The sequence below is a fragment of the Onychomys torridus genome, chromosome 14 (genome assembly GCF_903995425.1).
Source record: "Onychomys torridus chromosome 14, mOncTor1.1, whole genome shotgun sequence".
In the NCBI taxonomy this organism is placed as follows: domain Eukaryota; kingdom Metazoa; phylum Chordata; class Mammalia; order Rodentia; family Cricetidae; genus Onychomys; species Onychomys torridus.
Window position 1 is genome coordinate 20,875,047 of NC_050456.1, and position 15,896 is coordinate 20,890,942.

At 42.5% G+C, this 15,896-nt stretch overlaps 1 protein-coding gene across 3 annotated transcripts in view; it reads right to left on the reverse strand.

The window, feature by feature from the left end:
- Heatr5a (HEAT repeat containing 5A) overlaps positions 1 to 15,896 on the reverse strand; it is a 115,159-nt gene that overhangs the window by 25,410 nt on the left and 73,853 nt on the right. For 2 of the 3 annotated variants that reach the window (XM_036206147.1, XM_036206148.1), the window contains exons 22-27: positions 13,944 to 13,970; positions 11,130 to 11,265; positions 7,812 to 7,991; positions 2,625 to 2,864; positions 1,023 to 1,204; positions 218 to 286 (exon numbers count right to left, since the gene is read on the reverse strand). In XM_036206147.1, coding sequence (XP_036062040.1) covers positions 218 to 286; positions 1,023 to 1,204; positions 2,625 to 2,864; positions 7,812 to 7,991; positions 11,130 to 11,265; positions 13,944 to 13,970 — 834 coding nt within the window. The remainder of the gene's footprint in view (positions 1 to 217; positions 287 to 1,022; positions 1,205 to 2,624; positions 2,865 to 7,811; positions 7,992 to 11,129; positions 11,266 to 13,943; positions 13,971 to 15,896) is intronic. The other variant, XM_036206149.1, reaches the window with a different exon arrangement.

Consider the following 15,896-nt stretch of genomic DNA (forward strand, 5'->3'; position numbering starts at 1 on the left):
AGGCAGTTGTGGGTAAGAGGCAGGCTGTTTCCCAAACGTCAGAAGGAAAGGAAAAGGGTGTGCTGATATGACTGTGAGATTGTAAGGAAGAACCGTGAGAACGGAGCTCAGGAGGTAGCCCAGGCTGGCTTTGGGCTCATGCAAGCTTGCTGCCTCAGCCTCCCCAGTGCCTGGCCGCTAAGGTCGTCTCTTGAGCTTTGCCTTGGGATGCACTTACCTGACATGCTCTGGCAGTTATATCAGGCGGTGTCTCTGAAGTGAAGGCCGGCCTAAGAGCTGCTCCAACCTGACAAGGAATCACACGGTACGGCAACATCAACAAAGGAGCTCTGCTTTAACGTTATGGAAATCATCCATTAAGGACAGGTTTCACGGCCCACTATGTCTGTCTGTCCTGTAGGGCAGCACACTTCTTAGGGAAGCAGTCCCACCCCGAGAACTCTCAGTCTGTGGAGCTGCTGTGGGGCTGCTGTGGAGCTACTACCTGGCTCCAGAGAACCACATCTCTCAAGACTTTTGCTGGAGAGGGGCTGTTTCTCTGTAAAGACCTGAGTGTGGGAAGAATCATCTCGTTACCAATCAGAGAGGTGTGTGTGGGGTGGCGCTCAGAGGAACGCCAGTGGGGAGAACCCCATTTTCTTGCCCAGCTGTGTCTCTTGCACCTGCAGTTCTATGAGGCAGAAACCCTGAAGGAGGTCACATGCAGGGCTCTAATCTAGGAGCAATGAAGGCAAAGCATGTAAGCAGCTTGATTATTACTGCTGCTGTACATTAAAAAGGTTTTAATTATAAAACCAACCCTGGAGGGTACAGCTACTGTTTTAACATGATGTTGCTTTTACTTGGAGCTTTATAAAATGCTATCAGATTTGTCCTACAAATGCGAGTACCTTCTATGCACAGAGGTAAGGGCCGTGGGTCAGGAGAGAGAGTCTGTGAACTAACAGTTGACAGACGACATCACATCCTTCGCCAGTGCTGTTTAACAGCAACACCAGAGAGTTCTAGCAGGTAATGCTTACGTTGGCTTGATACTGCTCCAGAATAACATGACCTGGGAACTCTGGCTCTGGGATATCTGCAAATCGTCGAATAACAACCAAGAGTGTGTCAAGGCCAGAGAGGCGGAGCTGGTCACTATGGTCTGTGGCAGCCATAAAAGCCATGCGAATTAAGTCAGCAAGATGAAGCACCAAGAAATCATCTAGAAGATGGAAAATATGTACTATCATGAAAAAGAACAGGCTGAAACTAAGATTTACGTTCTGTGATAACGTTCTCTGAGGATTTCACAGCTCACACTTTTAGGCTCTCCCGATTTCACTGACTGCTTTGTTCCATCTTGTGTCAATAAAATAGACTTTCAGGCTCAATTTAATGCACACGCAAATATACACAAGCCAACTGAAATGAAACAACTATATATACAGCTCTTCAAAAGCCGGTTCTTTAGAACGAGTGCTAACAGTGTCTCCATAAACACTTGGTCCAGACTGTCTGGTAAAAGCACACTAATTGTACTTCGCAGAGCTTGGGCTGTGACGAACTTGGCAGTAATTTATTCTCTTTATGTCAAGTTGGTGACAGGGGACTTAAAGTTCCATGTAGCTCTTTATATGGATTATGTTTTTTCATGTCTTGTCAAAGACAGAAATACATAAAAACAACTCTAGCTACAGAAATGAAAAATGTTAATTCCTTTCATTCCTAAAACATATTCTTGCTATAAAAATTCTAAAGAGAGAGAGAAGAAAATCATTTAACAGTGTTCCAGAAGTGCTTAGGAAATCAGTGTTTACCTAGAAAACATACAACAAGCTCATATCAGTTAGAGTACACAATAAAAACTACCACATCTTAGTAAAAGCCAATCCTGATTTGTAGTATGGAGTCAGGGAGATAGCGAATGGCACACTGATTTTGTATCATTAGTGTCTAAACCCTTGCTTGAAAACTATTAAACACAATGTGGGTAGTGGTGGCACAAGCTTTTAATCCCAGCACTTGGTAGCAGAGCCAGGCAGATCTCTGAGTTCTAGGCGAGCCTGGTCTATAGAGCAAGATCCAAGACAGGCACCATAACCATAACACAGAGAAACCCTGCCTGTCTCAAAAAAAAAAAAAAAAAAAAAAAAAAAAAAAAAAGGAATAGATTATAGAGCTTTATAGAGCTGGAGAGATGGCTCAGTGGTTAAGAACACTGGCTGTTCTTCTTCCAGAGGTCCTGAATTCAATTCCCAGTAATCCAGTAATCACATGGTGGTTCATAACCATCTGTAATGATATCTGGTGCTCTCTTCTGGCATGCAAGCAGTACAATGCATACATAATAAATAAATTTAAAAAAAAATAAACACAACGTACATTCAGACTGGCCATACCAACATTCTGACTTAAAAACATGTGTGCCACAGTGTGTGCAAGCACCAGGAACTGGTTCTTCCTTTCTACCATACAGATCCCAGGAACTGAACCTGTAACATTTTATTATTCAACACCTACTGAGTACACTACAAGAAGGTGGTGGGCTTGTGAACTAGAAGAAGGCCTGTTAATGCTATAGCTTTGTTCAAAATGAAACACTCGAGGGTCATCCTTTGGCTGTCCCCTCCCAGGCCACTTACTTCTTGAATCACTTTTTTTCATTTCTTGTGCTAAAGCAATGTCAAAATGGGCGCTGTTTGCATTTTCGCACTGGGTAATTATTCTGCAGACACAGTCAGCAGCGAAGACTCTGGTGGCCCATCGCGGGTTACTGAAAGGGTGTGGCTTTCCATCACTTCTGCTGGTCAAGACGGAGGCATCATCTCCTCTGTCTCCATCTTCCTCTTGCATTGGATCCACACAAGTTACAGCTGTAAAATCTTTATCAAGGGAAACATACGCAATTACAATTAACTGGAAGACACAGCTATTAAAGAACACAAAACACAACTCCAAATGCAGACTAGAATTACTATTAATCAATCATACACCTTTATGATAACAGAAAATAATTAGGTCTCCTAACAACTGGCAACAGTATTAGTTATCACTCTGATCTCCAAAACAACAACAACAACAATAACAAAAAAACCCCAATCATCATAAGGCCTTAAATGGATTTAAGTTCTTGAACCTATTGAAATAATCAGAAAACACACACATACACACTTAAAAAGACATTCATTGCTATTATTATAGTCTCAAAGTTATACTTCTAGCTACCAGTTAGGGAAATATTTCTTATTAACCATTAACTTTTTCTTTTGAGACAGGGTCAATGCTGGCTGGTTTTGAACTCCCAGAGATCTGCCTGCCTCTGCCTGTAGGGTGTAGGGATTAAAGACCTGTTAACTTTTACTATCTTGTATGTCAGTATCTTCAACTTGTGTGTGTGTGTGTGTGTGTGTGTGTGTGTGTGTGTGTGTGTGTGTGTTAGGACAGTAAAGAACGCACTAACAAAGTTTCATCAAAGGATACACCGTGAATAAAAGGTCTACAGAAGCAGACGTGGTAATGCACACTCTTTCCTCCTTGCACTCTTGAAGGCAGACAGGCAGATGAGTTCCAGGCTGGACTGATCAGCAGAGAGAGTTGCAGGTCAGCCAGGGTTACATAGTAAAGAGGTATCTTAGAAAAAAGAAAAAGTCTACAGAGATGGAAAGATAGTTTCCCAATAAGAAAGGAGGAAGCCAAACTATAGAGTATTAATAAAATCAAAACGCCGAAAACACCCCACACAGCAATGACAGACTAAGCAGACCTGCAGGATCGGAAGTGGTCAGGGTAGAATGCAGGGGTCCAAAGAAACCACCAGGAAAGGAATTAGATTCCTTGCTCCACAGAACCACAGAGAACACAGGAGGCTGCAGTGAACACACACACCAAGTGCAGTCTGCTAGAACCACAGCCCGGAACCTTCCTTGCCCTTTAGTCCCACATGCCAGCAATCTGCTCCCATTTTTCAATCTCCACTCTTACACACATGCGGGGAAGAGGAACCCTGTTCATTGTTGGCAAAACTGGTACAGAGACTATGGAAATCAGCATGTAAGTTTCTTCAAGAGCTAGAAGAGAACTGCCAGATGAGCCGGCTTTTCACTCCTAGGCACAGAACCAAAGGACTCCAGGCCCTATCTCTCTCAGAGGTTCCTGCTCACCCATGCGCACTGCTGCTCTGTCGGCCTAGCTCTTCGTTAGCTGGTGACAAGAACACGTAGAAAGAGAAATGAAATTGTGAAGTCTGCAGGAGGACAGGCAGGACTGGAAGACAGACTGAGCTGACACAGGCCCGAAAGACAAATGGCCCCTGTTCTCTCTCATGCAGACCCTAGTTCACACGTATAGATTTGTATGTTTAATTTGGCGTGCTGTACAGAGGGTGACAGGAGAGTGGGACATCTGTTATATGAAAGCAGAGGTGAAAAATACTGTGGGTACAGGAGCTGAAGTAGGGATGGTCAATATTTATCATGGTAAATGATCTTTATGGAATTGTTAACTGAAGCGCGCGCGTGTGCGTGCGTGCGTGCGTGCGTGTGTGTGTGTGCGTGTGTGTGTGTGTGTGTGTGTGTGTGTGTGTGTGTGTGAGAGAGAGAGAGAGAGAGGCCTTTGAATGAAGGTACCTGTTTAGGCATTGGCTGAGACTGCTCCCAGAAGCCATGGACTATGGAAATCCAGTGCCCGGCATGGGATCCTTCTCTATGAGTTGTGGTCAGCGCCAGAGGCAAACAAAATGAAACATTACTGATGAAACACAACTGAGTCAGGAACCTCAGGGAGCATGAATGTGAAGTTAAAAAAAGAGCTGGGCATGGTGGTGCACACCTAGGCTCCCAGTACTCAGGGAGTGGAGGCAGAGAGAGCAGAAAAAAAAAAATTTAAGTAAGAAAGACAGTAGGGGAAAAAATCAATCTAATTATGTACACATTAAAGAAAGTTAAGTTTTTTGAAATACAGTTTCATGTAGTCCAGGTTGGCAATGGATTTGCTATGTAGCTGAGGATGAACTTGAACTCTGAATCATCCTGTTTCCACAGGATTAGAGGTGGTCTTTTCTTCTTTTTCTGGGGCTTGAACTCAGGGCCTCACATGTGGTAGGTAATTCTCTATCACTGAACTAGATCCCAAGCCAGAGCTACATTTTCTTTGAAAGAAGAAGTCCTCATTAAGTCTTAAGTTGTAGACAGGAGATGGTACGAGGACCAACCACTAAGTCAAAACAGACAAAACAGGACAAAACCTCTAGGGATTTCACAGTACTTTTCCCTTCCACCTAGTTCACCCACCAGAGACCTCTGTCAATTAAACTGGAAGGTACTGAAACTTTGTGAGGATATGCAGATTTTAAAGATAAATGGATGAGCTAAGAATTGAACCTGTGTCTCTAGGTAAGTTACCCATCTCTTCAAGCCAGCTTTCTCTTTGGGGAAAAGGATAATCCATCCTATTCAGAGGGTGAGTTAAAAGATTAAGTCAGATTAAAAAAAATTACTTTTTGGGCTGGAGCGATGATTCAGTGGTTAAGGGCACTGGCCGCTCTTCCAGAAGACCTGGGTTCAATCCCCAGCACCCACATGGCGGCTCACAACTGTCTGTCACTCCAGTTCTAGGGGATCTGACATCCTCACCCAGACACACATGCAGGCAAATTACCATCGCACATAAATTAAAAAAAAACCACTTTGCCTGGAATGAAATTCGCTTTCTTCTTCTCACTTAAATTGAGAAGACGCCGTTTAAGGCCAATGACATGATTTTCAATACTACTGAGTTCTTTAATTTCATTTTTAAACTTTTCCCCCCTAAGGCAGGACCTCTTACATTTCCCAGGATGGCCTCGAACTTGCTATGTGGCTAAGGATGACATTTAATTTCTGATCTTCCTGCCCTCTTCTCCCAAGTGCCGTGATTACAGGCACGTGCCATCACACCAGTTTTGCTTGTCTGGGATGGTCCTATAAAGCCCAGCCTGGCCCAAAGTCACTATGCACTAAGACTGAGACTGGCTTTGAGTTCTTGATCCTTCTGCCAGTATCTCCACGGAATGGGACCACAGGATGCAGCCCACATTGGGCATCTGTGATGCTATTCTTGGTTGTGAACTTGACTACATCTGGAATTAACTAAAACCCAAAAAAGGAGGGCATACCTATGAGGGATTTCTGTTTAATTCAAAGAAGGAATATCTACTTCTAATCCAGATCTTTAAACAAGATCTAATCTGGGCCATGTCTTCTGCTGGCAGCCTATATAAGGACACAGAAGAGGGAAGCTTTTGCTCTGTGCTTGTTTGCTCTCACCCTGATAGCAAGTCCAATCCTTCACTGGCATTAGAGCTACTTCTTTGGGATTCCAGCATATACTGCAGACCAGCTGAAACACCCAGCCTCACAGACTGAGCAACTACCAGATTCTTGGATTCTTGGATTCTTGGATTCTCGGTTCACAGGCTGCCATTGTTGGATTAGCTAGACCACAGCCTGTAAATCATTCTAGTAAATTCCCTATCTAGATATACATATATATAGATTCATTCTATAAGTTCTGTTACTCTAGAGAACCCTGACTAATACAGCATCTAACACCATTTGAAATTAACATTATTAACTGTGGAGAGACCAGACTGCTCAAAATGTCAACTATTGGGTGTTGGTACTGTTAGCTCATTGTATATAGCAAGGCCTCAGCATCACCAAATGTCAACTATGGTAACTTTTCTATTATGCTGACATCACTGTGGCATACAGCCTCCTTCTGCTGCCTGCGGATCAAGATGTAGAGCTCTCAGCTCCTTCTCCAGCACCATGTCTGCCTGTACAATGCCATGCTTCCTGCCACGATGATAATGGACTAAACCTCTGAAATTGTAAGCCAGCCTCAATTAAATGTTTTCCCTGGTCATGGTGTCTCTTCACAGCAATAAAACCCTAACACAAACGTTAAGTTATACCTTTTATACCATAACTACATTTTATTTGGTTTATTATAGAAGAAATGGGCATGGTGGTGCACTCCTATAACCCTGTATGTGGGAGGTGGAGCAGGCAGAAGTTCAAGGTCATTCTGGGCCACACAGATGAAAGCCTGCCTGTGGAACATGAAATCCTGTTTCAAAAAGCAAAAAAGCTGCTGGGTATGGTGGAGCACACCTTTAACCCTAGCACTCAGGAGGCAGAGGCAGGCGGAGCTCTGAGTTCGAAGCCAGCCTGGGCTACAAAGCCAGTTCCAGCACAGAGAAACCCTGTCTTGAAAAATGAAAACCAAACCAAACCAACCAAACAAAAAAATACAAGTGTGATGGTACACACCCAGCACTTGGGAGACAAAACCAGGCAGATCTCTGTGAGACCAGCCTACAGAGTAAGACTTTGTCAAAAACAAACAAACCTACAAACAAACAAATAAAGCAAGCAACCAAGAGGCTGGAGAGAAGGCAAGCAGTCTGAGCATATACTATCCTTACAGAAACTCTTAGTCTAGGGGACACAATACCTTTTTCTAGACTCTGAGAGCACTGTACTCATATGTGCACAAATCCCCATGCAGTCACACATACAAAAATAAATCTTTTTTTCAAAGAGATAAAAAAAAACCCCACCCCAAATTGTTACAGAAAAAATTTATTTAAGACAAAAACAAACCAAAACAGCCTAGTCATTACATTTATGCTGTGCAAAATCAAGAAAATTCTAATAAGATATACAGCAGAATCTTCATTTGAAGAAAGCAATGATCACACAATAATTAAAATAAGCAGTTAAGTGAACCAGTTGTCAGTGGCAACCCATTTCCTCTTAGGTCTCTTCTGATTTTACCACTGTACTCACCAGCCGATGCAGCTAGCACATCTTTACAAAGCTTTAACCAAAGGGAGAGCTTTCCCACTGCCATGGAGGTCAGCATATGATGTAAAGTCTCCCTGATATCCTGGCATGAGCTTCTGTCCGTCTCTTTATCTAGTAAGGCCAGCAGCGCGCCTTCAAGGCCCACTTCTCTGATGTTAGCATCTGGCAAGAAGAAAATGGAGGATCTAAGTAACACAGAAAACTAACTGACACATGAGAAGCACACATGGTCAGTGGTTACTAAACACCACATATCAGTGTACTTCAGAGATTAGCCTAGATATTGTGCTTCATCTACTGAAGTTGAGATTAATTCACAGTTGACCTCTGGGGTGACTTACAATCCTGTATAGCCATTAAAAAAAAAAGGGACCTTAGTAACTCTCTTAAGAGTTAAGGATATCAGGCTATCCGGACAATTCAGTGGATAAAGAGCTTGACGACCCTGGAACCCACATGATGGGAAGCAGAGAACCAACTGACTACTCTGACTTCCACGTGTGTGCAAACCCACATACAATAAATAAACGCAATGAACAATTTAAAAAGTTAATGTCACTTAATTAGGTAAATATTATCTAATCAATGTCAATGCAGCAATATAGAATGTATACAGATCCTCCTGCCTCAGTCTCCCAAGCAGGCAAATTACAGGCTTGTATCACCAAACCCAGCTACAGAATCTAAATAGTTTAAATTAGTATGCATGTCTACACACATCCCCAGGCACATGTGTGGAGGTCAGATGACCGCTTGTGGGTCCTAGGAACTGAACTCAGGTCATCAAGCTTAGCAGCAAGGACCTCCCCCTACTGAGCCATCTTGCTGGATCTTTAAAATTTTTTAAACAAATTCAACAGAAAACAACTACTGATTGGTGACTAGAGTTCCTCCTTGGAGTTAACATACATCATTATACAATGTTCCCACCGAAGAGCAATAGAACAGCTCAGAGGAGGAAAAGAGCTTCAATCCAGCATCTACTTCCTTTAACTCTGAAAGGTTGAAACCCAGTACAGTTCTCTCTAAGATTAGCATTTATGGAGCTGTTTATATTCTACAAGTGGAACTCTTTTAGAGATCAGAAGGGAGCATGGGATGCTTCAGATTAGTGATGAAAGGATAGCCTAACTAACGTTAATAAGACAGCCAGACCGGGGCTCAGGACTGCGAGTTTAGGATGCTGCTAAGTCACTGCCGATCTCCTGGGCGGGAAAATAGGGTGTGGCAGAAGGCAATGCCTTTCTTGGGAATGCAAGCTGACGTATGTAGACTTCACTGTGAGGTCTACAGTCCACTTTGAAATGACATGACAAAAATTAGTGTTGTCAATATGGATGGAAACACATATAAAATGAGCATTATAAATATATTAGATAAGGTGAATTATGTATTCGCTGCACAGTTCTTTCAACTTTTCAATGAGTATCAAATATTAATTTTTTATTTAAAACATTTTTACTATTTATTTTTTATGTATGAGTGTTTTTTTTCTTTTTTGCATGTATGTATATGCACTACATGTGTGCCTGATGCTTATGGGTGCCAGAAGAGGGCACTGGGTGCCCTGGCACTGGAGTTATGGATGGCTGTGTGTCACCATGTAAGTGCTGGGAACTAAACTTGGATCCTCCGTAAGAGCTTTGAACTGCTGGCCATCCCTGTAGCACCGAGCATTGAACATTTTAGAAGGAGTAAGACAGCGAGCTCTTCCCTGTATTTACTCACGCAGCTGATGCAGTACTTTATTTCTTCCTGGCCAAGAAGCCTTTTAAAAAGTGTTTAAAAAATTTAAAGGAAACTGAAGGTGCTGGGGAGATGGCTCCAAGGTTAGGGGTGCTTGCTGCTCTTCCAGACGACTTGGGTTCAGTTCCCCGCACTCACTTGGCAGCTCACAAATGACTGTAATTCTGGATACAGATGCTCTCTCTCACACGCATACATACAAAATAGAACATAGTAAGTACATCTTTTAAAAAAATTGCCATGGAGTGGGTAGAAGGGGTGGTGGTGCCCACGCCTTCAATCTGAGCACTGAGGAGACAGAGGCAGGCGGATCCCTGTGAGTGCCAGGCCAGCCTGGCCTACAGAGCGAGTTCTGGGACAGAGAAACCCTGTCTCGAAAAACAAAAAAAGTTGACTTCCTAACTACTCCCCCTTTTACTTCTGTGTGTGTGTGTGTGTGTGTGTGTGTAACTCAACACTTCTAAGAACGTTTACACCACTAAAATCTAAGGCAACAGATCCAGATAATTTTGGTTATGAATGAAAACTTAATAGTTCCCTTGGGAAAGATGGGACATTATTAGGAGATTATTGCATCAACAGTCATGTTGAGTAACCCAAGCCAGCACTAAACTCCTCAGGTACCTGCACCCACACGTACAAATACCCAAACACAGGCACACATCTGCATGCATAATTGAAAAAAAAACCCCACAAATTTTACTGAGCAATATTGAATTCTGCTCTACAATGGAGAAAGGACAAAAAAAAAATCGCTTAACATATAGCAGGGTTCATCTCTGTTTTGTTAAAATGTTATTTTGGTGGAAGGCAAGCATGCATGAAAAATTACTTTAGGACTAAATCTAATTCCTTTTACAAATTCTTTTTTTTTTTTTTTTTTTTTTTTTCTTTGGTTTTTCGAGACAGGGTTTCTCTGTGCAGTTTTGGTGCCTATTCTGGGTCTCCCTTTGTAGCCCAGGCTGGCCTCGAACTCACAAAGATCCGCCTGCCTCTGCCTCCTGAGTGCTGGGACTAAACGCGTGCTCCACCACCGCCCGGCTTCTTTTACAAATCCCTGAAATGTGTGTTTGTGAACACCTGTGCACTTGTGGCGGGCAAAGGACAATTGGCAGGACTCAGCGTTTCCTTCTGGAACTCAGAGATCCACCAGCCCCTGCCTCCCGAGTGCTGGGATTAAAGGAATGCGCCCTCACTGCCCGGCCTTTACAAGGTGGCTTGAAAGAAAACGGCCCCCAAAAGGAGAGGCACTATACGGAGTGCAGCCTTGTTGGAGGAACTGTCACTCAAAGGAGGCCCTGAGGTCTCATGTATACCACCCAGGGTCTCAGACCACTTCCTGTTGCCTGTAAGAAGTAATACTCTCAGCAGAGCTCCAGCACCACGTCTGCCTGCACTCTGCCATGTCCCACCATGACGGCAATGGATTGAACCTCTGAACTGTAATCAAGTTACCCCAATTAAATGTTTTCCATATAAGGAAATAGAAACCCTAAGACATCTTTAAAAATTCATGTCGACATGGAAATTCTTAATACTGAAGCAAAGAATCACCCGCAGCCAGGTCCCTGCTGTCCCTGGCCAGCAGGACAGCATGCTCTGAAACTTCAGCTGCTTCTCTCTGCACCAGCTGCCGCAAACAAGCCAGAACTGCTCTTCTCAGCAACAGGTAGGGGGAACACAGATTCACCTGAAAGATGAGATGTGGGCAATGAAAGCTAAGAAAGGTTCTGTCTTGGTGGCACTCAGTAGGTCTAATACACATGATTCTTAGTGGCATTCAGTAGGTCTAACACATATGACTCTTGGGGCACTCAATACATATTCACTGGACTTTCTCCTGGTTCTATATAGCTCATTAGTAGGCTGGACACAATTTATCAAATACAGCGAAACTTTTCCAGCTGTTCCAGAACACACGGTCACAACTAGAAACAGCTCAAGGAACAATGCACACACTAAGTTATGTACTGTACACACATACACACACCCAAGCCAAGGCTTTGACAAAGTTGGAAAACCAGGACTCTGGATAAAAACAGTTTTGAGACAAAGAAACACAAGGAAGGACTCACACACTGTCCTCATGCAGTGATGCTCATGGTTCTCCATGAAATGAACACAATCACAGTAATGCAGCAAACGGTGCACGAGTTCAGCCGGAAGCTCTGGGGTCAGAAAGCCTCAGAGGGAGCCCTGTCTATCACCTGCTGGCTCTGTGACCTGGGGCAAGTTCTTTAGCCCCTCTGGATCTTTGCTTCCACAGAACTACTGCCAAGTTAACACAGAGTACCATGCCCAGTGCTGACCCCAGGACCCACAAACAGGGACAATCCAAGACTCAGTGTTTATGGGTGTGGCTCCTCATGACAGTATTTTACTCAAAAAGATTACAAAGTATACTTTCAAATAAATCTCACCCAGAAAAAATGATCAGAAACATTCCTTAAATTAAAAAAGTATTTTCAAAAATGACTTATTTCTTTTTAATTTATGTGCACTGGTGTTTTGCCTGCACATATGTCTATGTGAGGGTGCTGGATCTCCTGGAACTGGAGTTACAGACAGCTGTGAGCTGCCACGTGGGTGCTGGGATTGAACCCAGGTCCCCTGGTCGAGTAGCCAATGCCACTGAGCCAGCTTCTCACAAAATTATCTAGTAACGCTAAAAAGCAGCAACTTTTACATACATGTCTACATACACGTAACATAATACACGTACATCACAATGGGTTTGGCAGCAGCTTTATCTGTAGCAAATGATAAGGTTGGCAGTGTACTTCAAATAATCAACTGTAAAGGGTTGGGGATTTAGCTCAGTGGTAGAGCACTTGCCTCAGCTCAAAAAAAAAAAAAAAAAATCAACTGTAAGTCAGAAGTTTCTAGATACCAATTTCTTAACTTTTTTGTTTTTTTGAGACAAGAGATTCTCTATGTAGCCCTGGCTGGCCTTGAACTCAGAGATCTGCCTGCCTCTACCTCCTGAGTGCTGGGATTAAAGGTGTGCACCACCACTTCCAGGGGAATTTTTTTTTTTCTTCTGAGTGGGAATTTTGCTATGTTGCCTAGGCTGACCTTATATTCACAATTTTCCTGTATCAGCCTCTTAATTATAGACATATACTATTGTGGCCTGATCCTGGAGACAAATTCTTACTGAACGATCCCTAAGTAATATAAAACTTACAGATATAAAATTTATTTTTCCTTAACTAGGATAACAAAGACCAATCTGACATGGCCTACAATAATTTACATGTTTTTTTGAGGAGTGGAAGGATTGGCCCCAAAGCCTCACATGTGTCTTCCATGGCTCCCCTCAGCCCACTATGTGTTGTCACAGTGATTTTCAAGTTAAAACTTGACCAATGTGGCATCGCTACGACAGAGAGCTGGTGATTTGGGATAGATGGGAAAAGCAGGACTCAAGCAGGTGAATTTCTTGCAGAGAGTGAGGCTGAATTTTAGGAAAAATAGAACGGGTGGTGGCAGGTGCCAGTGTATAAGGAATCCTTGCAAAAAAGGCCGGGCTCTAAATGTGTAAGTCAAAGATATCGGGTAGGTCCTCAGTGAAACACAAGGCGGAATCTGCTTTGTAAGTTTGTTTTGTTAAACATCCTCAAGTCACACTCCAAAGCGGAGGGAGAAGAATGCCATTCACAGAATCCTCATGGTAATGCCACCACAGTCAGGTTTAAGACTTCTACTGTTAGAAACTAGTACATGGGACCACGCAGAAATTCAAATGTGAAGAGCAAGTCTACTCGTGCCCAAGATTACTGTTGTTGTAGTTAACATCAGTGATTAAAAACAGCACTCTACACAAAACATTTAACTAAAGATGAACAATCCATTAGTTATTTTGATTGGGATTTTACAAACATGTAACAGGGAAGGTGCAGCATTCGTCAGGTAAGCAATCCTTTAAAAAGAAAAGCATGCTCAGATACTCTTCACGTGTCTGATGAAAGCGGTGGGGCCGTCACACAGGGCAATGGGAGGGCCCACCTCCAAGTCACTCTCCAGCGTGTCAACTCGGGAAAGCAATGGAGGCTGGGTCAGAGCAGGCAGACAAAGCAGGCAACACACGGACAGCCAATCAAGCCGCAATCACAATGTCTTTCCGAAATGAATGTGTTAAACCAAAACATTGCAAATGGTAGAGCAAGGAGCAAGTGCACCAGCTGGAGAAGAAGGTTAGGAAGGACTTGTTGGCACTAGTATTAAATAAACACCAAGAAACATGCTATGCATAGTGGGTTGTGCATTGCAGTTAGCTCAAACACAGAGAAACATCTGCAACCAAACCAATACCAACAACAGTACTGCAAACTTCAACAAAGTTAGGAGTCAGGGTCAGGGACCTACCAACACAGAATTATCCAACAAGATCTCCTGCACAAAACAAAGGACAGACCAGTCATGACAAGATCCAAAGATAAGTAATAGGACGACTATGACAACAATCAGCTAAGCATTCAAATATAAAGGCTGAGAGTTATCCTTCAAATTGGCTTAGCTTCAATCTAAACACAGTTACAAACATTTTATTTTCCAACTTGATAAAATAAGAGTTGAACTAAGATCTTGAAAATAGCTGAATTACAAATTTCAGGATGTAAAGATATGAACCAGGCAAGGACTGAATGTCCACTTGACTAATGAGGCTTTCCTTGAAGCTCTTCTTGTGCCTCAGATCCGAAGCAGCCCAGTAGACACATCTGTGGGAGGAGCAAGCTGGGCTGTGCTTACACAGTTCACCTCAGCACACGTTCATTATAGATTGTTTGATTTTGAAACAGAGTGCTCAGAACTGCTAGTGTCGCTAAGTCCAAGTTCAGACAGAAGCGAGGCAGTGTGCAGTTAGCAGGGAGCCTTTAGTGTATGATTATTGGCCAATGATGACATACAATTTCTTTACTTAGGGAAATACTGCAAAATATAATAAACTCAATCTATAAATTTAGAATAAATTGCTAATCAAATTATTAAAATATTCTAGTATAATACAATGAAAACCATTTTAAAATGATTTCTATTTTAAACGTCACTGGCTCTGTTTTTCTTATATAGCCTTTTTTGGCATGAGAAAGGAAAAAGGTAATAAATGAGATCTTATTCGTCATGGATTAGTGGGTGTTAATCTTACTGTTTCTTAGTTAAGCGAGATCATCTACCAGGCAGGGAGACCCACTCTCCATTTAAATACAGGAGCACAACCATTTTCTTAAAGTCAGGTCAACTTGCAATAGAATGGAATAGCTGTTTCAGTAACTGAGTTCTGCAAAAATCCTTCAGATGTAGAAATTAATATCATGGGAGAAATTACCTTTGAGTGGTGAAGATAAGAATCTTTTCCCTTGCTGTTCCCCCTAACATATAACAGACTCATACCATAGCTAGCTATATCATCTTTTTAAAGTTTTATATGGCAGTCAGCATCAATCATTAATATTACATATTGCTTAAGACATGTCAATGCTATTCCAACGTGTGGTCCATGTATCACTACGTCAGCATCCATGTAATCCTGGATTTAACAAATGAAGTGGCCGAGCCTGGAAGGGGTTATGGGAGCTCACCCAACTAGGAAGGGACGAAAGCATGGCTATGATCAGGCCGCAAAACTTCCAAGGGCAGTGATAAAATAAGGAAGAGGGCAAGAAATTCAGGAGAGAGATTACAGTAACCCACGGCTATATTCGGTAAATTGCCTGATGCTGTGGCCCTCAGGCTACCTTTTAAAGACTTATTTTAATGATGCAAAAGATGGGATAATTTGGCAGTTTTAGATGCATCTTTTAAGTTCTGAAATGCTATATATTTCATAGCCTCAAGCTATACAATTAAAGGAATTCCCATGTGGTTTTTTGTGTATGTGTTTTTCTTTTTTTTAAATTTATTTTTTTTTTAGAGGCACCAGATCTCATTACAGATGGTTGTGAGCCACCATGTGGGTGCTGGGAATTGAACTCAGGACCTCTAGAAGAGTAGCCGGTGCTCTTAACCTCTGAGTCATCTCTCCAGCCCCTTCCCATGTGTTTGTCCAACAGGCTGTCACTGTGACACACACATCACCTATAGCATTCATGCTGGAGAATGTCATAATCAAGTTAAATACAAAACAGTAACAGACAGCACCCTTCCAACAACAAAAAGAACCTACAAATAACATTTTAGTCAGGTTTACAATCTTGTGTTTGACCATATTTGTAGATCTTCTGGAACTCAATTTTTGTGGCAAGTCTAGACAGATACTGGTCATGTCCCAGGAAAAGCATCAAAGTGAAGATGGTTTATGAATCACTTGATGAGAACTTC